Source organism: Cyanistes caeruleus, chromosome 3 (genome assembly GCF_971803275.1).
Source record: "Cyanistes caeruleus chromosome 3, bCyaCae1.hap1.1, whole genome shotgun sequence".
Classification (NCBI taxonomy): domain Eukaryota; kingdom Metazoa; phylum Chordata; class Aves; order Passeriformes; family Paridae; genus Cyanistes; species Cyanistes caeruleus.
Window position 1 is genome coordinate 85,949,263 of NC_141703.1, and position 24,599 is coordinate 85,973,861.

General features: G+C 44.7%; 1 protein-coding gene across 3 annotated transcripts in view; it reads right to left on the reverse strand.

Annotated features, from left to right (window-relative positions):
• Positions 1–5,700: 5,700 nt before the first annotated feature.
• Positions 5,701–24,599, reverse strand: part of LOC111925701 (alpha-2-macroglobulin-like protein 1) — a 29,126-nt gene continuing 10,227 nt past the window's right edge. For all 3 annotated transcript variants that reach the window (XM_086882402.1, XM_086882401.1, XM_023922208.2), the window contains exons 16-40: positions 24,225–24,449; positions 23,289–23,352; positions 22,704–22,849; positions 21,997–22,143; positions 20,636–20,809; positions 19,547–19,652; positions 18,885–18,993; positions 18,565–18,790; positions 18,220–18,346; positions 17,958–18,079; positions 17,732–17,783; positions 17,338–17,421; positions 16,585–16,761; positions 15,317–15,398; positions 15,061–15,217; positions 13,723–13,797; positions 12,828–12,981; positions 11,330–11,511; positions 10,746–10,961; positions 9,404–9,525; positions 8,566–8,656; positions 7,854–7,922; positions 7,497–7,599; positions 6,290–6,331; positions 5,701–5,905 (exon numbers count right to left, since the gene is read on the reverse strand). In XM_086882402.1, coding sequence (XP_086738528.1) covers positions 5,880–5,905; positions 6,290–6,331; positions 7,497–7,599; positions 7,854–7,922; positions 8,566–8,656; positions 9,404–9,525; positions 10,746–10,961; positions 11,330–11,511; positions 12,828–12,981; positions 13,723–13,797; positions 15,061–15,217; positions 15,317–15,398; positions 16,585–16,761; positions 17,338–17,421; positions 17,732–17,783; positions 17,958–18,079; positions 18,220–18,346; positions 18,565–18,790; positions 18,885–18,993; positions 19,547–19,652; positions 20,636–20,809; positions 21,997–22,143; positions 22,704–22,849; positions 23,289–23,352; positions 24,225–24,449 — 3,078 coding nt within the window. In that variant the 3' untranslated portion in view covers positions 5,701–5,879. The remainder of the gene's footprint in view (positions 5,906–6,289; positions 6,332–7,496; positions 7,600–7,853; positions 7,923–8,565; positions 8,657–9,403; positions 9,526–10,745; positions 10,962–11,329; positions 11,512–12,827; positions 12,982–13,722; positions 13,798–15,060; positions 15,218–15,316; positions 15,399–16,584; positions 16,762–17,337; positions 17,422–17,731; positions 17,784–17,957; positions 18,080–18,219; positions 18,347–18,564; positions 18,791–18,884; positions 18,994–19,546; positions 19,653–20,635; positions 20,810–21,996; positions 22,144–22,703; positions 22,850–23,288; positions 23,353–24,224; positions 24,450–24,599) is intronic.

The window sequence follows — 24,599 nt, forward strand, 5'->3', positions numbered from 1 at the left end:
TGCTGGGGCTCGCTTTACTGTCCGTCCTTCTGGAGGCTGATGGACTGCGTTAAACGTTAGTCGTTTTGTGTATCACGGAATCTGTTCGGTTGGAAAAGACCTCTAGGATCATCGAGTCCAACCCGTGACTGAACACCATGTCAATAGACCATGAGAATAGACCACTGAGTGCCACATCCAGTGTTTCCTTAAACAGCTCCAGGAACAGTGACTCCACCACCTCCCTGGGCAGATCTTTCCAATGTCTAATCACCCCTTCTGTGGAGAAATTCTAATGCCCAGCCTAAACCTCCCTTGACACAGCTAAAGATTGTCCCCTCGTCCTGTTGCTGGTTGTCTGGGAGAAGAATAGGTTGTACATTTGTCTCGGTACATGCAAGAAGTTTTGATGAACAAACAGGACACAGCAGAACGTTTTCTGCCTTCTACATGTGTAGAGCACACGTAGAGGTGCAGAGTGGAAACATGCATGAACAGAATTAAAAAAACACAGCGCCAGAGCTTGCTGGCAGCTTTTAGAAGAGAACCTGTGCTGTGTGGGCACTTGGACCTTGCTTCTCTTGATTACTCTCAAAGAGCATCAGTTTGTCGCCTGTCAGTTGTCTGGCTTAGGGTGTGAGTGACTGATTATGGTGAATTTAGGAATTTTTAACTGTAATGTTTTCATCTTTAGATGGTAAGTGGAGAGGACGTATGTATGCATGTAGTGACAGAACAAAGGGCAGTGGCTCCAAAATGAAGAAGGGCTGGTTTCGATTAGCTATTAGGAAGAAATCCTTTCCTGTCAGGGTAGTGAGGCACTGGCTGCCCAAAGAAGCTGTGGATGCCCCATCCTTGGAAGTGTTCAAGTCCAGGTTGGATGGGGCTTTGAGCAATCTGATCTAGTGGAAGGTGTCCCTGCCCATGTCTTATTGGATTGGAGCTAGATGATCTTTAATGTCCCTTCCAACCCAAAGCATGCTATGATTTTGTGATCACCATATTTGTTTCTAAGAAAATAAATGCCCATCGTATCAGACCAGTGGCTCATCTCGATGAGAGCTGGTGAGTTTCCTTTCAGAGTGCCATCACGTGCATCAAGGACAAGTGGGATGCAGCAACAGACAAAAGGGATGAGTCACGCTCCATCTTCATGTACAAGGTGCAGAAACTCAAGCACCACTTAGGCTATAACCAGCATAAACACTCCTTCAAATTGCATGTTTGAGCTTCATGTTGCAAGAAAGTTGCATCTGGCACTGTAATGACAGTGCTGGACTATCAGTTCACAGGAAAAATATTGCCATTATGAATTGCAGTCAATTCCCATTGACTTAGAACCACAGAATGTTTGCTGCTGCCTGAAAAGCAGCAAAACACACCTTACAGGCAGGCATTTGGTGTGTTACTAAACATACTTGCTCTAAATGCTGAGGGTTCTTTTTCAATTCAGATGGAAAGCTGTCTGGCTGATTTTCAAGGAGATATTTAAGGTTATTCAAAACAAAAGGTCAGACAGTGAACAAAGAAACAATGACAAGGCAGGAAACCCAGCAAACAGTAATCTCTGTGAATCAACCACGCCTAAAAGCCCCAACAACTGGATGAACGACTAAGCCATTTGTCCCAATTGCAAAACCCACTGAAGTGGATTCAAAGGAGGAAACTCTGGAATGTATGCAAACGAAGGGCAGTTACTGCAATAGGACTAGGGGAAAATACTGCAATAAAGAGGCTTAAGGACTGAAGAGGGGGGAGTACTTAGCAGCTGTGGGGGGATGTTGGAACCAATAAAGAGAATTTTAGGGTTTTCAAAACTGCACTGGTATGCTTAGGGTAAAAATCACAGGCAGGGAAATGGAGGGATCGAGGTGGATCAAATGGAGAGAAGGTAGGGATAAACAAAGCCAGTTACATGCAATCAGTATATTTGTCTGCATAAGTTTTGTGTCTGATCGTCGGAGCCCGCATTACATTTTTAATAAATTATTTGAATTGTTTCCCGTGTTATCGTGCTCTTTGTTGTGTGCATGTGATCTGCCCAGACAGCAAGTAGGATGAAAGGTTTATAGGGCCAAAAGCCTGAGATATATGAAAGCGCATTTCTCCGAGTACTGATCCTTAGGAACAGGATCAGGCCAGTGACACCGTGCTGATATGGGTATCTCCGAAGTGTTGTCTCCTGTCAGCATTAACCTGGGTGTGCCTGTATTTTGTGGAGTTGCACTCTGCTGTAGCTGGGGTGTGAAACAAGTAAGCTCTCACTCAACTCCACTGATTTGGAAAAAAAGGACGCCACTGGACCTTTCAGTCCATCAAGTTCAGCTGCCCTTAATACTTTTCAGGGAAAGCTGGAGCACCTGGCCAATACCTGCAGTCCATTCCCCTTGTTCTGCTCCCACATCCAAGCATGGTAGCAGGAATGGTGGAGAATACCCCACAAACTGTTTGCTTTGGACAAAATTTCCATTAGTTTGTCTATGAGCTTTTTGAACCTGATTATATTTTTGGCTTCCGTAACTCCTGTAGCAGTAGGTTCTTATAGTGTAAGGTGACTTTTTATTTGTTTTAAATTGGTTACCAACTAGTTTTATCACACACGCCCGATCCGCCATGGAAACATTTTCTGAATTTTCCATTCACTTTATCCATCACCTTCATTATATTTGTAAATATCAATACTTCATCTTCTCAACAAATTCTGCTCATTCTGCTCACCAAATGATGAGATCCCAGCCTTTTTAGTGTCTCCCAAGAAAGCACTTGTTCAGTCTCATAATTGTTGTCACTGAGGATCATGCTGTAAATTGTAAGACTGGCATAGAGGGTCTGGCTGGAATCCTGTCAAATGCTTTGCCTACGTATAAGGCAGAATTCATTTCATAGGTAGCTCACTTTTTAGGTTCAGCTCTTCCAGGCTCCAGGAAGAAACAAAAAGCAGCCCATTTTCATTCCAATGATATTTTTTTTTCCCCATTTTAGCCCGTTTTAGAAAAGGAGGTTACTCCCAGCTCCAGGAAGAAGCAAGAAGCAGCCCATTTTCATTCCAATGATTTTTATTTTTTGTTCCCATTCCAGGCCGTTTCAGAAAAGGAGGTTTATTCCCTGGAGAAACAGCATCTTGCATAGCAAGCCACGGAGCGATGGTGACACTCAGTGGCCCGGTAGGAAAAGTGCACCTTCCGAACTCGAGTTATTTTTCCAATTTATCAGAGCGACAGTGATAGTAAACGAACCTTATACACAGGTGAATAAACAGCTCGTAGCATGAACATGAGCCTGCATATTGGGCCGTACGGATTCTTATAGTACAGGCATATAAACACACATGTAGTCTGTGTAACTGCACTTCTTTCCCACACCCATTTACTCACTTCAGCCTGGAAGTGAGACCATCACCTTCAGGTATCTCAGGAGGAAAACCCTGTCTCTGTGGTGGACTGTTCATTGTACAAACTACCTTTTCCATGTACAGATTTTAAATATTTTTATTTTTTATAATTTTTAATATATTTATTTTTTGTAATAGTGGCCTAACACGGTCAGAATCCATTTGGGGCCACCCTGTGGGCTTACAGTTGTCCTCTTTTTAAGAGACCTACTTCCCACTCCTTTTAAGAGCTTCTCTTTGCAGAAAAATCCCTTGCTGTCTGAGATGCTGGTGGCCAGATTGCCTGTAAGATGCTGCCTGTACTATGCTCTTCTGGACCTTCTTTTTTTACAGATTAAAGCAGCAAAACTCTGCAGAAAATTTCCCAGTTGCCTCCAGACCATTTGGGCAATCAAGGCCCACACAGCTGCTTGTAGTGAGGTGGTGGAAGAGGTCTCCTGGCCACCAGCTCTTCCTTTGCTTACACTTTACAAAGGTTCCTTTCTCGCTCTGGAAGGTATTTCCTATGGATGTCACCAAGGACAGGGAGCACTTTTCAACAGCCACAGAATTCAGCAAGCATCAAATTGCCCATTCAGCACAACTAGCCACTTATTGCATTCCCTAATATTTAATTCAAGAGGCTAACACCTCACTGACTTCTACTGTACATTCCTATCTTATGAGAGCTTGCTGCACATCAGCTTTTTTTCAGTTCTCTGCTTTGCCAACTTCCTCAGCCCCTCCTCTGCAGCTGAATAACATCTATCTGATTTGAAACCACAGCCTGGAAATATCTGTTTGTATGCATATTTCACACACTTGTTTTTCTTACTTATCTACCCCAGGCAGGTACAAGGTACCAAGACATCCTATCATCAGAAGCAGAAGAATGTTGGTGGGTCTGCTTTTGTCAAGATCTAATTTCATGGCAATCTGATCCAATGAACTGTAAAGCAGTTTGGCACATGTCCATTTAGAGATGGGAGAGCCTGGCTTACAGGCACAATGAGCTCGCTGGGTTACAGGCTTCAGGTTTTATTTACAACCTCCCTCTCTGAAGTTCAACAGATCAGAGGGCTTTGACCCCAAAGCTCTCCCAGTCCAGACCAAATATCTAGAGGAAGAGACTTGCCAGGAAGGCAACCAAGACAGGCAACAGGTCTCGCTTTGCTCCCTTTGCAGAGCATCATTGAACAGTCTCTGTTGATTCCTACAATGTCTCGGGAAGGGACAGTGCTGGGGAACAATCCTTGCAAGGCCTGATGAGTCCTTTCCTATTTTTGCTTCCCTGAACTCAACCCTGTCCACTTTTTGTATCAGCTGTCCACAGAATGTATCCCTTGGTTCCTCAGTTTTTCTTCCTCCCCTAAATGCTTGTTAAGCACTGCAGTGAGACTTTTCTTTCTGTCCCCTTGTGGAAGGGCTGGTTCTGCCCACTTTATGGACCAATTGTTCTGAATGGTCATAGAAAAAAACATATTTGCTCTCCTTTTGCAAACTGTATTGATCAGGCAAATGGCTACTACACAGGGATAACCCAAACAATCCTTGTCACATCACCTCCTTCATTCATGTTCCTTTTTCCCCTTTTTTGTCATCGCTTCCCAAATCCCCAGCTTATCTTGTTCACTTCTTTTCCATTGCCCCTGGCCTTGTTACTTCAAATTTTTGGCATGACTGTCCTGGTAATTTCTCTTTTGGCAATCAGCCCTGTAAAACTAGTTCCCATTTTTTCTTATCTAGTATCCCCCTTTTCATGAGTGCTATCTTCCTGATGGCACTGCATATCCCGCTGAGCCATCTGCATACACTCTGTTGTCTTGTTGCATGTGCTGCATCCTGAAATTCCTCAGTTTGTTGTCTTTTTTAGGTAGTGCCACAGGTAAGGATTAGTCATTTGGCTTAATGTCTTAACAGGATGGGACTAGGTGTTGTCAGAGTCTAAACATGTAGTGAATTTGGAGTGAGTGTTATTTGGTTTCATGCCCTCCCTTCATAAGACTTTGCTGTACAGGCCTTTTCTGTCTGAATGAACTGGTAAAGTATTTCTTCCTCAGCACTCCCTTGCCTGCTCCTGCAGTTGTGACAGAAAAATTACTCACAGGGTCAGATAGTAAACCAGATCATGGTTAAAAATGAGGGGTTTTTTTCACATGGAGTTTGGTTGCAGATCAACTATTGTGTTAATTGAGTTAATAATTAAAAAGGAGCTCAGAAATGGGACTTGGGGAGGAGAGAGATTTAAACCATTATGGTGACCAAATGCAAAGTATGTATCCATAACATGCACAGTGTTTCCCTCTTTTCCATGCGCTGAAATCTTCATCAGCTGTCAAGTCACTGCCTTCTTTACAGGTTCCACATGCTTTATTTTGTTTTCTCCCAAACTAATGTGTATTAAGCCAGTTTTCACATAGAAACATAGGGCAAATGAAATAGGGTGCTGCCAACACAGCAGGGAAGAGGAGAGCTGAAGCAATGTTTTCCTTATAAAGGCAGAAAACTCAGGTTGCAGAGTCAGAGCATACTAGGAGGAAACCTGCCTTGAGGCATCTGTAGAAAGAAAGAGGAAAGAAAAGGCAAAGTGCCTGATGAATTTGTAGGAAGATATATGCAGACTAAGAGATTTTATGGGGTGAGTTGCTACATCTTTTTATCCCTGACATAGGCATTTCCAGATTGATTTGGGATGCTGTGAGGATTGTATGGAAATTAAATTAGAGATTATTTTAACCTTCCATGGTATACTCAAGCTTTGGTCTACACTGAGATTAATACCCAGGCTAGAAACTGTGCCCACAAGAAGTAGATCCCAATTCAACCTTCAGGAAGGCTCTGGTTCACATGACAGGATGAAATGCAGAGATAGGTGGGATGCTTTGCCTGCTTACCACCAGTCCTCTGCTCTGTTCCAGCTGGAAGCCTGTTAACACTAACCTGAACTGCAAGGGAAAGCATATTCTCTTGCCGTGCGGTCATCTGTAGAAACAAGAGGGAAAGGGTGGTGAGCTGCAGGACTGCATGGTAGGGTACTGCCAAATTTCTTTCTCATCAGCACAGTCATCTCACTACCTTAATTTTTCACTCCTCAGACTGTGAATGCAGGAACAAAGAAACATCTCTAGTGGGTCAGGCCAGGAATCTGTCCCCACAGCATGTATCCCCGTACAGCTACAAAAGATCACTTTGTGTGCTGTGACACCTTCTAATGCAAGGACACATTTTGTAAATAAAAAACCTTTCCCCAGTGTGTCCTGATAGCCTTGCTTATTTAGTGATAATTAGTATTTTCATGTCAGATAACACTCTTTAAATTGTATGTACTAAGCACAAAAATTCTTGTACAGGATGAAATAGCAGAGAAAGAACATATTAGGTGACAATATTTAGCTCTGTAATAAACTGGATTAAAAAGTGTCCTTTTCTTGCCATGGTGAGGAAGGGGCAACAAGAATGGAATTTAGTATATGATATGTTGTGCTGCTTCCTAAATCTCCAGCAGCAGTTTTTCCATTTTGGTCTCAAATTAAAAAACAAATAAAATAAAAAATCTTAATGTTCTATCTGCTGTTTTGTCTCATACTGAGTACAGAATAATTGGAGAGACTCAAAATATCATCAAGATCTCTCCTCTCTGTGGTAATAATTCATTTAGAGCTTTAGAGAGTAACAAATTATTTTCCTGTTATCCTCTGAGACACGGCAGAACACAATGGATGGTGGGATTTTTACAGTATACATGAAACGCATACAACTAAATTCTGCCTTCTAGTGGATCAAGGTAGCACTATATAACACTGAGTTTAAATAAATGCCTAAGTATTCTCAAGAGAGCTAAAAAGCTGGAGAAGTCATGGCAAATTTTCAGAGAAGTCTTCTAGCTTGAAGCCAGAGGAAGAAAACAAACAGTCATGGAACGCATAACACCCCGCAACATAATCATAGTGCCAGGCAGCCTTGTTTCAAGGACTTTTCTAAGCAAGTGCCTACTTGAATATTGAAGTTTTGTACAGAGGAAACCCAAGTTTGAAGTTGCAGGAGGACATGCACTGGAATAAGGGAGTTAAAGGGAATTAGGGTCACAGAATTACGTCTGAGTGGGGGGCACAGTAGTTACTTTACACCACTGTCAGTGAAATCTCACCTGGCTTATAGTAGTCATAGATGTGCACTGTTGCAGCTTTCAGATTTTGCACTTCAACATCTTGTTCCACTGAGATGTTAAGCTTCAGAGAACTCTCACCCAGCTGGAGAGAAGGATGGAAGTGAGCAAAAATGCACTGATCATCTCAAAATCACCTACATACTGACTTTACTCCTTCTGCATCAGAGGGGTTTTCTTCTATCTTTCCAGGTTCTTCCACCCTCTTCCTCTTCTGTGAAAAGTTTAGCCTACATGACCAGCCTAGAGATTTGTATTTCTAATCTGCAAAAGTCCCCATGCAAAAGTACATCAGTTACTACTACTTGAACGGGCAGTTCCCTGTGGCCTTCCTCTTACCTCCTCCAAGTAGATTGTGATTTTGTCTGGTTTTACTTCTGTCTTTTTCACGAGGGGTACCTTCTCCAGCTGTATAGGAAGCAAGAGATGAGCTTGGTTAGCATCAGTTTATTGGCCTGCCCTGTTTCACAGCAGGTTTGGTATTGTCAGTGAACCACTGCTGACAAAAGCACTTAGCCTAGCCTGAGGACTAGTCAGGTCTGCCTTCCTCGGTACTGAGACTGTTGGGAGCACATCAAGCCTTAGAAAATATTTTTCAGTTTTGTCACAAGTGTCCTTGGGCCGTGATCCTACTTTCATCGCTTGGAGCAAAGGGAAAACTGGTTGGTACAAGGCTGTGTTGGATCTTCCTTCTTTTGAACACTGGAGCATGTAATTGAACAACTCTATGGGATTCAACACCATTTTATGGAATATCCCTAAAAATGGCACTGGTAACTGCAAAGGGGCCCAATGCACCCCAAGTGATTCTAACTAGATGCTTTTTCATCTTCTCTCTAACCTCTTCCTGTGTAGGCAATTCTGACTATGAACATGAAAAACTGCACAAGCACTGGTGCAAGTGGAAAGTTGCCTTGTGAAATAGCCTGTTATATCTGCACTTGTAATTACCATTCTCTGAAACTTCTTAAATGTTTGGACATTTCTGACTGAGATACTTCTGGAAAATAGATTTTGATATCCTCATGGGAAGCTGAAGGAAAAGTCTTACCTCTTTCACAGAGCTCTGAAGAGGAATGAACCCTGACAGCATCTCCACCTCCACCAGGGCCATGTTACTTGTCCCACGGTCCCCTACATATCTGAAGGGGGTCAGGAGAGAAGCACATTAGAGTGGAAGGCAGCACAGCATTTCTAGGAGATGCTAATGGGCACTTCCAGACTTTGCTCTGCCCTACAGTGATATGAAAGTATGTCTAACTGCTGGGACAAAGGGACAAAAAATGATCCCCATCTACTCAATGTGGAGACAGATTGTGCAGCAAATATGTGTATGGTTAATGTGGAAATAATATGGCATCCTGTTGTCCTCTCCAACAGGTGGAAATGACCTTTGCTTTTACAGGCTGAGAGTGGCAGTGTTTATATTGTTCTCTTTCAGTAAGGACAGTAAGGCATGCAGAATATGGATCAAGACTCTCATCCTAGACAGAAGCAGGCAAGTGAAATGTGGATAGGAACTGGAGCTTCCACTAGTCTAGTTCCAGCAGAGGTTCTCAGTACAGAGGGATGCACCTCAGGGCTGGTTCAGCCCAGGATGCCAAGCATCTCCCAAAATGGGAGTTCAGCTGCTGGTACTCTGGGGACTGCTGAGCTGCTCTGTGCTGCCTGAGACAATTGCTGTGGTTCTGCAAGACACTACCAGTGCGCACTGCCATGATTCTCCAGGCCTTAATTCTCAGTTAACTATCTCCTTGGGATGTATGGAGAAGAAGAGGGTCATCCCTGTGTCTCTGATTCTACAGACAAGAGGCTTTCATGGGGTTCTAGTCGTACAACCGGGTTCATGCTTTTTTCCACTGAAGAAAGAGCCTCGAGGGGTCTCATACCTGACAGACATATGGATGTCAAACTGTTTCCTGACACCATCACATTCTCTTGGTACTGTTTCCACATCCAGGACAAAGACCTCTTCTGTTTTTGGTGGTGGGATGTTATAGTACAAAGTAGTCTGGTGGGGGAGAAAACATCTCTGTGAAGTGGCCCAGAGTTTCCCTGAGTAAAGGACTACCTGTGCCTCCAGCTTTAATGGGTTAGTAGCCAGTGGCTACCACAGGTGGACTCATGCACTTTCTTTTCAGAGATGTGCTGTTTAGCACACTGCATCAGATACACCTGCCAAATGCAACCCCAAACCTGGAGACTCAGCTGTCTGTGATTCAAGGCTTCATTCAGTCTCATTAAAAAGAAACACTGTTAAGATTCAAGGTAGCACATTAGCTAAAACACTGCCCCATAAGGAGAAAGAAGTTTAACTGCTAACTCTTGACATGCTAATACTCAGTAGTTCTAGGTCTCAAGGGGAAAATACTGGTAAAACATTTACAATTCTCTTAAGAAAGAAGAATAAAAGATTGGAAGACAGCAGGCAGGATGATCACATTCATCCAAAGAGCAGCACAGACCAATCTTCCTCCACCTGCCTGGTGACTGACTGACTCCCCAGCATGTGCTCATCAGATGTCTTGTGCTCATTGACTGTATGCAAGTGTAGCCAAGCAGTGAGGTTCTAGTTGCCTCCTACATGCATTAATAATTAATAATTGTTGTGTTCTCTCAACTAGACAGTGCTTGCAAAATCTCTGTGCCATAAGATTTTCTGTGGGCATCATCTGAACAGAAGTGACCCAGCAAAAAAGGTTTTCACAGGGAGTGACTTGAGTTCTTTGCTGCATGAATGGCTCACAAGTGAACTATCAAAACTGCCAGAAGAATAAGATGTATCCTCCTAATAGATCAGTTGTGTTGCTGTACTGGAATAAGAAGACCTTGGTACCACATCACATCTCTGCATGTGATAACAACCTAAGAATGTTGTGTCAGAAGACTTACAGTGTGCAGCTCCTGAAGCAGTGACAACAACACACATTCAAAATAGAAGCATGTACTCTTTGTCTCATTACTCCTGACTTCAGATCTACTGGTCTCTTAAAAATGGCATGCCTCTGTAGGCTAGGACAGCAAAGCTGAGACATTTCTGAGAAAATACCAGAGATGATTACATGAAACCCTGTCAACAAAATACACCTGAGTACCTTCAAGCTTGAAATGATTCTGCCTAGAAGGCAGAATCCTAGTCAGAACTTGAGGCTATAGTACCTGCTTAAAGCCAAACCTCACTTCAGCAGTCAGAGGCAAAACCTGAGAGCTCTGTTCCTTACACATACGTACCTGGACGTAAACACAGCCACTGCCTGTCGCTTGCACTGTGTAGGTCCCTGTGTCTGCAAGGAGAGATGCCTGATGCAGGACCAGCTTGTTGTTCCTGTGCACATGGAACTCCAGTGGAGAAACCCCCTTCCCTTTCACTGCCACCTTGACATCTCTGATCTCCTGAGGAATCAGGGCTGCATACTGAGCGAGGGCCTGCAGGCTGACAACCGTGTCCTGGAGGGAGAGTCAGAGTCACTTTGTTGCGGGGCCACGCAGGACAAGAGCCAGCACACCAGTTCAGGGACTGCAGGGTAAAACACAGTCCTCATGGCCCTGATTCACCCTCTGACACAGGCAGGCTCTGTAACATTAAGTGCATATGTAGGGTCTATGCCACAGGCAGCAGAATGATTTCTGTCACCTGGAAAAGGCAGCCTGTGACCCTGGGTAATCCAAATTACACTACACAGAGTTTTCTGATGGCACTCCCCAAACAGGCTCATATACCTTTGTCTGAAAAGGATGGGTCTAGAGTGGCATGCACATGAGAGATTCAGGCACAACATCCTTCTCTTTACCCCATGAATTCCCAGGTTTGTTACCTGTGTGGAAGCAAATCCTCCAAAGGCATTTCTTTGTCCACTGAGCCAGTGCACAAGCTTGCTCACGGAGGCTTCACTGTGTGACAAGTCTGGTTTGGAGACATGAGCCAGGATGATGTAGGCTACTGTCTCAATCGTGGAAGAGGACTTTTCATCATCAGATTGTGGTGTCAGTAGCTGTGCTGATTGGGGAAGAAATATAGGGATAAGAAGAACTGTAGGTCCCTGTGTATATTCAAAGTTATGTCTCCAAGATTCAGCATTTTTGCTGCTTCTGCATTTGCCTAGCATAGAGTAACAGGACCCCCTCTGCTGAAAAGCTCCAGGACTCATTTCCAGTCACTTGCACCTATTGTAAAATAATTGCTCAGTCTTTGAGGGAGAATTGCTATCAGGGTACTGGAGGAGAAAGACTACCCAACTTTGCTGGCATCCTCATTATGCAGTGCATGGTGAAGGGCAATTTAAGCAAAAGCTGGGCTCCCACCTCAGGTCTGAGCTCACAGGTACTGAATATTTTGTCCCAGTGGTAGTAGGAAACTAACAAAAATTCAGCTAAGGATTTAGCTTAATTGTGCCAGGCTTAATTGTGTTGGCATCTTCCGCAATGGTACAAGTGTGAAAAACTGAAATGCTTTTGAATTCAAAGTCAGTTTTCAGAACAAACCTTCACTTTTGACAGAAGAACCACCAAATCACTTGTTTGCATCCTACCAGCCTCAAGACTTCAGAATTTAGAAAACTTCAGAGACCTTTCATTATGTTTATCACAGTGAAAGTTTTTTCCTTGTGTGTATTATCACAGGGGCCACTCTGAACAAGCACTGCACTGAATATGTGCAATTCTACTCTTTCCTGTTCCAGCTTGAGTGGCTGTGAAGTGAGCAACACCCAGTAGCTGATCAGGCTGAAAAATCCTCTCTCCCTTTGTTTTTTTTTATATTATTATTTTTCAGCCCTCAGTGTGGTTCACCACACTGCCAGACAAACAAATGTGGGGAAGAACTTACTTAAACCAACTTAGATAATATTACAACTGTTTAGCCATAGGCTTAGGTGCTTTGAACACCCACCCCAGCATTCTTACTCAGAAGTCTATTTTTTTCCCCATGCTAATGAGACAAAAGGAAGAACCAAGCACAGCCATAAAGGTCCATCCACCCAAGGGCCCTGAGCTGAGTAGAGCAGCAATGAGGAAGCAGTCAAAAGGTTTGAATTTTTCAGGTAAATGTCCTGACCAGCAGCTGAACAGACCTGGTGAAACAAGTTTGCTCTGCAAGATCTCTTGTACTATGTATGAATTGCTGAAGAATTACAGGAGCACCATTCCCTGGGTCTGAGAAAACTAGAGATTCTCATAGCTTGAATAAATTATGATTTTCTGACACAAAAGTGTACTTGTGAATAGCAAAATTTCCCAGAATGCTGCAATTAAATGCTACAGGTATCAGACCTTGAACACAGTCGTGATCTCTAGGACCCCAAAGCAACAACCTACCAGTTTCCTTCTCTATCATATCCAGGAGCTGCTTTCTCATCTCCATGTCCTTACTCAGTGTGAAGACATAAGCCATCAAAGCCTTGACATAAAGGCTTGTCTCATCAAGTGTTACCTTCTTGAGGCAGTGTAAGGCATTATCCAACATGGTGTCCTGAAAAAGGAATCCAAACCAAGTGAATTTCCTCTGACCAAACAACATGTTGTTGTGAACAACTGTCCCAGACACATCCTTGACACAATTTAGTGCCAGCATCTCCCTCAGGACTTTGAAGTGTGAGGTAGAGTGGTCAAAGTATCACTGACTGTGGGTTGGAAGAAAAGGTCTGATGGATTTATCATTGGGATTGGGGATTGCTAATACAGTGGAGAATCCAGCAGTAGGAAGTGTCTGCTAACATACTGGTTCAGAATGTCAGATACACATGCTGTGGGTGTCTGATCCTGAGAGAGTACAGTTTTTAGAACTGTACCATTAAGCCTGGAATATCAGTTCTTTTTCTTCTAGAAGTCTTGAAGATCACTGCTTTTATTTGGAGGGAGGGGGGACAGTGCGTACCTGAAAAGCAGTCTTTTATTTCTCCTTTAGCTCTGTTGATCAGTTTAATGAAATCCATTGCCTCTCCCTGCAAGCCCTTTGTTATTTTCAGACACAATTGCTTCCCTTGAGATGAGCTGGGAAAAGCAAGTGCTCTGCTTTGCTGCAAATCAGGCCATTTATATTAAGACCTCCCCACCAAGTTAAAATTTTCCTGCTTAGCTTACTGTGTAGCAAGGTGGGAATGACAGGACCTTTCACCAGCTCAAGCTGGGTACTCCCCGAAGCCCCCAGCCAGGGGAGGAATGAATGGTGGAGCATGTTGCCAAGCCCTGCATGAGTTCAGGTGTGACTTACATTCCTCTCCAGATCGAGTTCCACCAGTGCAGCAGCAATATAGGCTGTTAATGAGATCGTATCATCCACACCACCCTGCAAGCACACAGGCAGTCCATCAGGAAAGGAGAAACCCAGCAGCAATGTGCTTCTAGGCATTCTTGGACAGGAAAGCCCTCCAGGCTCACTTGCTGAATATCCTGAAAGTTTGCTGCTGAGAGCAGTCTCAGTCATGTTGTTCACACAGCCTAGACACCCCTTCTCATAGAAGGGCATGAAGCAAACTGTAAGAAATTTATTTTATTAAATATGTTACCACTGTACACTTGAATGAAGTTTTTATGATGCAGGATTTGCATACAAGAACTTATGCAACTTTACATATAAGTCATCTGACTTTTCATCTCAGAGAACATTCATTCTTGGGGAGGTTCTGCTTACATTCTCAGATATGAGACAAGCATACATCTAAAATGAGAGGGGGAAATTGGGCTAAGCATCATTCACACTGACTAGCAGAAACTTTGTAAGTGTGAGGCAGGTGAAAGTGCAAAACCTATTCCAAAAAGTTCTGCTCAAATGGAAAGCTCAAGGTGGGAAATTAATGACAGTCAGACAAGCATGAACTGTCTGCACATGTACTCTGTTTTATTTTGTACTGCATCCAAATTTCAGGAAAAAATGTATAACCCTTTGCTTTAGTAATGTAACAACCTGTTTCCTTTTATAAATTTTCCATGTATTTAATGTGGGCAATTTTGCAATCTGACCAGTGTGGATTATTTGTACTTTTACAAAGGCAATGAGCCCAAGCCTGCCATGCTGCACATAAACTGTTCAGTACCTAAGCTCTAGGGCTTGTTCACCAAGAGTGCGGTGCATTTCCAGCTACACTGCAGGGATCATTTGGGGGGTGCAAAGCTCTAGAAGAAGTCATGTTTTTGAGGCAGTGGAGGGACCACTGTATCTTCAGACAGTCCTGTATTAGAGCACAGAGTACTGTGTGCTGTAAGGTACGAGAAGAGTGAGAACCCAGCCAGGGTATTCTGGACAAGCACTAACATATTAAAATATTTTTCATTTCCCTGTGTCTTTGTAGTGCCTCGGTACAATTAGCTGTGTCATCTTTTGGCTAGAGTGAAAATTAAGAAAGCCTAGCAGAGTCTAAAACTTCACACAGAGGAAATGACTGCTGGCTTAAGCCATGTTTTTCCTTCTGCTCTGAGAAGGTGCCTTAGCTGTGCTAGGCCACGGGGACATTGCTTTGTGCTACTGTTGACAGTGGAAAAGACTGAGGAAGCAACCCTGTGCCTCACATGGAGCTCCTCCTGCTCCCACTCCCATGTCTGGCAGCCATACCTTCAGGTCATTGTTGAAGAGCTTCCCCACACTCTGGAAGCAGCCACTGGGCAGCTGCTGCTTCTGCAGCCAGCGCAGAGCGCTGTGCACGTGCTCCTTGTCGATGTAAATGTGAGAGCTGGCCTGTCCAAAGGACCTGGCTACAAAAGCTGTCAGCCTGTGAGCAGAGCACATGGAGGAATCCCACGTCACAGCCAGGAGATGAACCAGCAAGGATGATAGGTTTAGGATGGCAACAGAAATTCTGGTCACTCACCACGTGTTGCCCTGCTCATCCCCTTTCCCAAAGGCACTGTAGGAGCCATCGTCGTGTTTGTAGAGCAGCTGACGCTGGTAACCTGTGATAACAGGACATGACTGGTTGTGAGGACCTGTAGCACCTCAGACTGTATCCCTGCCATGGGAAGATAGCTTCACCAGGTCCTACAATCAGGGCCACTGAGACAAGCACACCAGGCCAGCTCCCCCTGCATCCCACGGCATCAGTGTGACAAGAAGCAGTTGCACAGCACTGCTGAAGTGGCCATGCGGCTGCTCTGCATTACTGGAGCTGTTTGGAGCAAGCGGTGTGGGTTCCTGCCATTTTGCAGAAGGGTGACATGCTCAGCCACCTCATGGCTCCCCATGTCCCAGGGAGCCCTCAGGAGCTTTGCTGTGAATAAAAAGAGTGGTAGGAGTGAGGAGGAAGGCAGAGGTGACACAAATGAAACCCTAATTGCTTTTCAGCACTTCTCCTAGCCCTGTTGGGACTCAACAAAGCATTTTTTGTGGGATGTACAGGAAGCAACAAGGCCATGCCTTTGAGCTCTGAGGGCAGATTGCTGTCTGCATCTGTTTGCTCTCCCTCCACCCTCCTCACAGCCTTCTTGTCTACCCTTTGACTTTCCTTCCTGCCACCACCATTCTCTTGGGTAGCCACCCCTCTCCAGACACATGTACCTGTTCTCAGTACATGCTTGCAGTACAGAGAAAAAGGAGAAAAGTAAAGGAGTCAAATCCTGTCCAGACAAAGAGACTGGCAAGCTGAAATATGAGGCACATTACAACATGAGACAGACACTGGCAGTATATTAAATTCAGATTATACTGGAAAGAATTGACATGCCCCCAAATATGTTTTCTAAAACATGGGGAAACTCTAAGCTACTGAAATCATATCTATTTTCAAAGGTCACTCTTTATTCCATGTAATAGCAGCTGATGCCCTCTTTCCACAAGATGCTTCTGTGAGCCTTGGACTGATAAGGGAACAAATAGGCATCACATAATGATGGAAATCACTAATTACCTACACCTTTCTCAAAAAAGCAGACTTAGTACCTCAATTACCAACAGAGACAAGTCGTGTTTTCTTCAGAAACTTTTCTTTCCATGAGACATTTCCCTTTTCTCTGTGATACCTTCCTTTGTCACAGCTCTGGCAGTCATTCCTGCACCTGCCCTTCAGCTCCCCACCAGACCTTTTCCCCACACTCTTGATTTATTGCAGCTTCATTTTGCAGCAGAAAGAAGGACAATGCTTACCTGTTGTCAGAAATGTCAATGCTTTATCCTTAATTTCTGGGTTCAGTTGTTTAGTCTTGTTCAGGTACTGGAGTATGAAGATGTTTGGTGCAAACAGGACCATGTTCTGTTCACCACAGCCAAAGGGCATGCTTAGCAGCCTATCTAAATTTTGAAGTGCTGGACCCATGATGTCACCTTACATTAGAGAGGAGAGACAGGAGAAAGGAAAAGCACAGACACTGAGCACTGTGAAACAAAAGGACTGCTGCCTTCACTAGACCCTGCTGGGATCCTAGGAAATAGCTCTGGATGAAGAGACATGAATGAGATTTCTGGTGACCCCTCCTACATTAGGCCAGTACAGAAAGAGAAGACATCATGGTTCTGGAAGGTGGAAGGGAAGCTTGAGGGGGTCAGAAGAAAGGTAAAGATAGCTGTCGTTCCTGAGCGGGTACCAAGGTGGGAAAGGATTTACAAAATTGGTGGAAATACGCAGGGATGGTTTTGTTTCACTTAGGTGGATGGCAGCGACAGAAGTCATAGAGGATATCCTGATTTGTGCCTTTTCCTCCAGACACTTGGGGATCACCTAGGATCATTCCTTATGAGAGTAATAAATGTTGGAAAATATTGCTTGATCCACATTTCTGAGGCCTACATCACACCTCTTACAGATGATCTCATGAGGAGCTGGGTCAATGCATCAGTAAGGCCAAGGCTTTGCGCAGGATTTATCACTCTGGGCTCAAGAGCAGGGGAAGCCTTTCTCACCAATCACAGAGAACGTGACTCGGGCAGATCCCTCCAGCACTTCTGCAGGCAGAGTCAGGGAGAACTCTTCAGAGATGGTGTTATCTGAGGAAGGCAGAACCCAAGCATTTGTCCCATGGAAGAAGCCATTCATCAAAGGGTAACATCCAGGGAGACCCAGGTGAAGCATAATGTGACATCGAGTCACAGGAGCCAAGACATGCAAACAAATGCCTCAATACAGGAAATTTTGCCAGGTAAAAGACTGACAGGGACAAATTATAGTGGTTGTTCTTCCAGGCAGGAATTTTGCTTGTTCTCTCATTAATCCCCCCCACCTCTGAGTATTCGCATTAACCCTGTCCCTTCCATCCTGGTCTCATGATCATGGCAGTGAAGAATTTTTGTCCCCTACCTGCAGGACAGAGAAAGGCATTTTGGGTCTTCTCTTGTAGGACACCGCCTGGCTGCAGATGGAGGAAGAATAGTTCAGATAGGGAAGACAGGAAAGGAAGTCACCCTGCCTTAGCAAGTTTGCCTGATGTCCAAGAAAGAGCTGAACTTCCTCTTAGCATCTTGCTGACTGCCCCAGGGGACAAACCCCTGCCCCCAGGGGTTCTCCACCCTGAGATGTGACCAACCTTCACAAGCAGAGATTTTATCACTGTGTCTCCCCCTCCTTGTGAAGGTGTCACAGCAGTCCTGTTACCACAGAGGCTGTGTGACTCCTCTGCCACGCTGCTCACGGTGACATTCACTCTGCCTGCAGGGAGCACAGGAACACGTTGCTGAGCACTTGCAGCAGACAGCTGTGTGTATAAGCATTAGGTCCAGACATGCAGACGTGGGCAAATTCCACCCCTCCTCCCACCAGCTGCCACACATCCCTCTGCCCAGCCTCACCCAGCTTGGTTGCCGTCACTTTCCACACAAAGGTTTCTGCTTTGTTGGCACAGAGGCAGCTGGTGAACTGGCAGCTTGGACAGGCATCCACCTTCAGTTCTGGGGTCTCCATGAGGGTGGTGTGGACCTGAGCGTGGTTGGATGTACAAGCACACCTTGGGTTAGTGTTAGTAACAGGCACTGCAGCCAGCAGCAAATACCCTGGGTCATAAAGTGTGAGGTTGTGCTTTATGGCCCAGATATCAGCATCTAGGGCTCCTGAGGAGCTCAGAACTTCACTTTGGCCTCCACTTTTTGTTCTGACAGAGGCCATGTAATTGGGGAAACTCACCTGGAGGAACTCACCTGGATACAGTCCTTGAGGTAGTTGAAGACAGTGGCTTTTAGAGTGAAAGTCTCTCCTTGGATCACAGAGTATGGCAGTGATACATCCACAAAGAATGGCTGGAAGACTCTAAGAGAGGTCAGAGGTGAGAAACCAAAGCCAGCATCAGCAACACAGAAGGTGTTGGCATTCCATTCTGTGATGGTGTCAGGTACAGCAACGTGGAGAGATGCTTGTCCATCGCCCCTGCAGCAGGAAGCAGAAGAGGAGGACTTGCTTAGAAGCAGTGAGAATACTCCAGGAGTGACCCTGGGGAAGGAAGGCAGAGGCTGTTACCAACCCAACAGAGACCAAATCCCAAATCCAGGTCTCTGGGAAAAGCGTCCGTGGTTTTGGCTTCTCCTTGTCATCGGAGCGAGGTTTAGAATCAGCAAGGGTACCTCGGCTGCCTGGTGGAAAGCAAGTGATACCTCAGAAAACAGCATATAAAGCTACAGGTGTAACTAGCTCTTCATTCACATGCAATCTAGGACAAACCACAAATGTTTTGTGACACAGAACAAGAGTGGACAGGGCTGGTGTCTCGATGACAATCTTCCACAGTGTGGGTATCTTTGGGGAACAGAGTTTAAGGAGACAGAGCTGGATGGAGTCTAGCCCAAGGCTCAGTCTGATGGATCCAAATTTGATCTGGATCCAGGGGGAGACAGCACGCTAAAATGGAGTCACACTCCTTTAAATAATCTGTGAAAGTGCTGGCAGAAAGCACATTACATTTTGTATGAGAAACACTGAACACAGGGACACCAAGAAAGCGTGGAGATTTGAGCTTCTACCTGTGATTTGTAAATCAGGTCCACTGAAATGGACACAAGCTTTGTTACTCTCATACACAAACAAGAAATGCAGCAGGATGGGGGTCAGTTGTCTCAGCTGCAGGCTGGCCAGAACTGGGAGAGGGAAGACCCTTCACTCAAGAAGTTGGACATGTGTGTTCCTTACCATGAATAGACTGGTTTTTTAGATATATCTTTTTTTTAAAGTCTGGAAGCACACAGGAAACAGGTTTCTTGATTCTAGTGTTGGTAAATATTTTCATGCGCAGTTTCTGATAAAAAAGTACAGATAGTAAATAATATATAAATAAAGGGGAACAAGGAATGTTGAAACTATCTTGTGATCATGGGTATCAAGTTGAGGCTGGTGGCCAGTGGCAAAACACTTTTAAATGCTGCTTGTTTATATCTATATGCAAAACTTTACAGGCTCAGACTCTCACCAGTGCATGAGGAATGCTGGGACCAGCTATTGTTTCTCGTACAAGTAGATTTCAACTAGATGTGCACTTCATATGCCTGACTCTAGCAATGACACATAGTCTAAGGAATAAACATCTAGGAGCCAGCACAGTAACATGCCTTTTGAAAGGAATCAGGGTCTGCATTTGTGTGGTAGAGGTCTGTCAGCTTAGGAAACCCATGCAATTCAGACTACATTTTGGGTTGTTTTCAGTGTGTCTTCTCCTACTTTGAAATGCTTCAACTTGCATATATTTTATTAAAGAGCATTCATTCTGCCAGAAGCAGCACTTCTTGCATTTCAGTTAGCAGACATGTTAACACTTTCTGGCTATCATTCTTATTAGCACATTAATTTATTTCATTGTTTGTCTGACAAGACAACAGTGTTAGATATAAACAGATATAAAGCCAAACTGTTAAAGGCTTCCTTTTATTAAAACTGCTTTGAGGATAAGGAGACACTCAATGAAACACAGAGTAAAATAGTTTGTAAATAGAAAAATAGCCAAGTGGTTATTGGTCAGAATATATTGAGGTGCTCAGGGATTACTGTTGTATTCTTGCCACTTCTCCTTTGTAGTTATGTGGGCCTGAAGTAAATTTGTTCATTTTCACCCTCTCTTTTTCTGATCAGGTGGTTTGTACTGTGCTTACTCAGCTTTCCCCATAGTCCCCAAATGAGTGTGGCTACCCTGAACAGCAAGGAACAGATGACTTCTTGTAGGCATTCAAGACGGCATATTGGAACTCACTAGCTCAGGAAAAGTTTAGAGGAGGTGTAGGCACTCACCTTAAACAGGCTATAGACATCAGCCTCACTTTGGTACCATGGTGCACCCATCCGAGCCTTTTTGTGGGGCCTGGGCTGCTGGGGCAGGCAAGGGTATGCCTCAAAGTCTTCCAAGCGGTAAGGCAAGCCTCGGCCTCCGACTGTGAAGCTGTCCTCAAAGATTTCCTCATACAGCTGCAACGGGAAAACACAGGTCTTCCAACAGAGCTGGCCAACAAGCACATCTATGGGTCAAACTTTTGGGTTGTAGCCCTCTGTTACATACTTCAGAGCTTTGCAGCTGAGAAAGTTGGCGCTGACCCGGCTTATACTAATAATATAAAGGACATACATAGGATAATATATAATAAAGTACATAAATCCAAGCAGTAAAGGTAGACAAGCGGTTTTTAGGCTGCAAGACAGTTTCAAGCCTTTCAAGACCAGGGTACAAAATTAGGATAAAAATGCTTCAGTTTAAACACAAGTCATTGGCACATCTGACCTACATATTTAAAGATTATTACTTAAAATACCTGTTAGTAGATTATGCAAGTGCTCTGCACTAGAACAGCATCCCTATGAAATGGACCAACAGCTCACACTGTGGGCCCTATCAGCAAGTGTAGTGCATCCCCCTGGATTTGGTGAGGCTTCTTTGTAACACACTGTACTGCTATAATTTAAATTACAGCTTCCCATGAGGCATATCCCTGTTTTATCTCTGCTACGCATTGTGGATTTATGTTAGGATTTTCAATTTTTGCAGTATTTACGCTCCAAGTTTTAAATTCAATCCTCTGAAAGGCACAGCTGCTTTAAGGCAGGTGCCTCCAACCCTTCTGATTCTCAGAATCCACCTGGGTGCTGACAAAATACTGACCACCAGCCGCTGTGTGCTCTGGGTGCTCTCGTCTAGCTACTGTTTTCTAAAGAACTGCTCCAAACCACTGATCTGTCACGGGGTTACAACTCTGAAGTGTTTGGGGCACAGCAATAGGAGGACACTGCCAGGGCAAAATTCCATTTTAAAGGCTTAACCTCACTGGTTGGTGGAAGATGTTAGAGCAGAGATGTGGATCTGAGGGGGGCTGCTAAGCGCCCTCCCTCCAAGCAGCAAGCAGCAGCATCTCCTTGAAGCAGCTCTCCCTGCAGTGCCATGTAGCATCCATCACCCTTCAGGCAGAGGCTGACAGCACAGAGCTGAGGATGAGGAAGATGATCACCCCATAACTGCTCAGAAGAGGCCAGGGAAGGGAATGGCAGGGCAGCCAGCCAACACTGCAGCTGTCCTGGGGTGTACTGTGGGCTTCTTGCCACATATGCATGGAGGCAGAAGGCAGGCAGACATCAGGGGGTTGGACACCACAGGCTGCACTCACACTGTCTGCTGTTAGGGTTTGGTTCTTCCTCAGGAGGACACTCTTGTCAACAGCTTGCACAGAGCACAAGGACCCTGGGGCAGCCTTGAGATTCAGTCTGACTTTTGATCCTGGGACCTCCTCCTTGTGTGAGAATTCCAGTGCCACCTGCAAAAGAAGACAAGGTTTGGGGGCTTAGCCTTGGAGAGTGGGACCCTGTGACTCTTATATGTCTGGGTAGCAGAGAGAAAGCCTTCGAATAAGGTAGGGAAGGGGGATGAGGTGCTGAATCAGGCCATCCTGGAAATCCTTTGGGAAGGTTGAAGAGGCTGCAGCACACACAGCCTTAGCCAGAATTCCTCTACCACCACACATCCACAGCCTTCTGATCCAGAACTGCCAAAGAGAGCTAAGCAGACAGGCTTCTCTTCTGCATTAGGGACATTTGAGGGACAGTGTGTTCCCAAGTCAGTAAAGGGGAATAGGGAGAGAAAACAGAGTTCAAGGGGACCTGGTTTACTTCTTGAGCAAAGCTTGCCAGTTGGTGTGGAGAGGCATTCAGGGAGAAGGAGGTTACCTGTCTTGTTTCCCAGCCAAAAATACTGGGCATCTGGTTTTGCATATATCCAGCTTTCACCGTTCAGATGAGGATAAAACAGGACCAGGAACCACAGCAGACCAGAGCACATCAATGATTCCATGACAATCCTTGCATGATTTCTGCTCACCTTATGTCTGAAGCACTTTTCTACTTCAAACTGCTCCACATCAGCCACCACCTCTCCATCTGAGAAGACGGCATACACCAGAAGCTTGATGTCAGGCAGGAACTCATTGCCAACAGGCAGAGTCAATGAGAAGGAGCCCTGCAGATCTGCACAAGACAGCAGGAAGGAAGAGAGGGACAACATCCAAACGAATCAGCTCATTGGAGTGGGACACACATTAAGAATCAAAAGAGGGACTTAATAATTTCTACCTGCAGATAAGAACACCCCACACAGACAGTGTCACAAACTAACAATAAACCAAGCATACCAGCCATTTCTTTGACTCGCGTCTTCTCCAAAGGTACAAGTTAGCAGCAAAGTCATAAGACTGGATATTAGATCAATTAGACAAGAAAGAAGGATAGTTGCATATAAAGACACTAAATTGAGAGGAGATTGTGTTGGTCTTATGAAAAGAATCACCACTAAGAACTCAGTTCTTTATTTCCCACCTGTGGATAAGAATAACACCTGCAGACAGTCACTGGAGAGCTGTCAGTTTTCTGGGGTGTGTTATGAGACACTTCTCATATTTTTACTCACTCTCGTGCTGGGTAATTGGCACCTTCTTTGCTCTGCTGAAAAGGATCTTGCCTTTTGCTATCACCTGAAGAACAAAGAGAAGCACCATTCAAGGGTCTGAATCCCGGGAGTATGACAGTGTGAAAAGAACACAAGAAGAGAGAATTATGTCTGACAAATGTTGCCCCAGAAGTTCCTCTGGAGGGATATGATTTCCAGAGTTCTGCAGCAGAGATGTTGATGGTATAGCTTGGTAGGATTTGAGAGTTGTTGGTTGGACCATGAGAAGGGGGGCTGCTTGCAAAGTCAGAGGTACTTCTGAAGCTATGGACAGCTGCTCTTAAGACCCAGAGAACTCTGATCTTTGCATTACTAGGATACAGTACTTTTTGATTGTACGAGTGAGTCCAGTCCAGTAACCAAGACAGTCATACCCTCTCAGCTAGTCTTTAGTCACACCCTTGTTTTGACTCACTTTCTTGAAAGTGGACTTCATCAAAACACTATTACATACCTCTGATGTGGATCAAGGCAAGGGCCTTTCAAGCTTTTCCCTGCACAGATACAGGCGGGGAAATGTCAGCTGCCCCAGACACAGATAGACATCTGGGGCACACCTTCTGGGCAGAGTTCAGGCTAGCCCTCCACTGCCACCCATGTGGACATAAGAGAAAGTAGGGTAAATGGCAAGCATCTATCACCCAAGCTTAGGTCAAGACATGGATAACAAAGCAACGCAGCTGGGGGCTAGGAGCAGGTCCAGGAACTGGAAAGCAGGCACAGATTTGGGCAGAACAGAAGTCACAAACTATCTAGTTTTGATAGATAGTTATCTATCACAAACTGACTGTCTAGGAGTAGCTTTACCTTTCTTTGAGTATCTCTGTGCTGTGAGGAAAGGGTAAAATGCCAGTAAGCATAACCTTGCCCTGAGAATCAGCTGTCTTCTGTGCTCACCAAGTAGTAGAAATCAATGTGGTCTTCTTCAGAGCTGAATTTATTCTGGGAAAGGATATAATCCACCTGCACTTCCTGCTCTTGATCACAGGACATCACATCGTCCTTGGCCTTGATCTCAAGAAAGCTGTTGCTCTCAGAGTAGAAAGGTTTCAGCCAGTGGAAGCTGTCCTCTCCTTCAATCTCAAAAGATGGTCTGTAATCACTTGGAGGGTTGTAGGTACCCTTCCGAGCACATAAACACAAGGTGGCAATACAATTAGTATCAAGTCATGCAAGGGAACTTGTACACCTGCTGAAGCTCTCTTATCACCTGAGCTGATGGCAGAGTGCACATCTGTATGCTTAAAATAATTTGCTGAAATGTCATTTTAA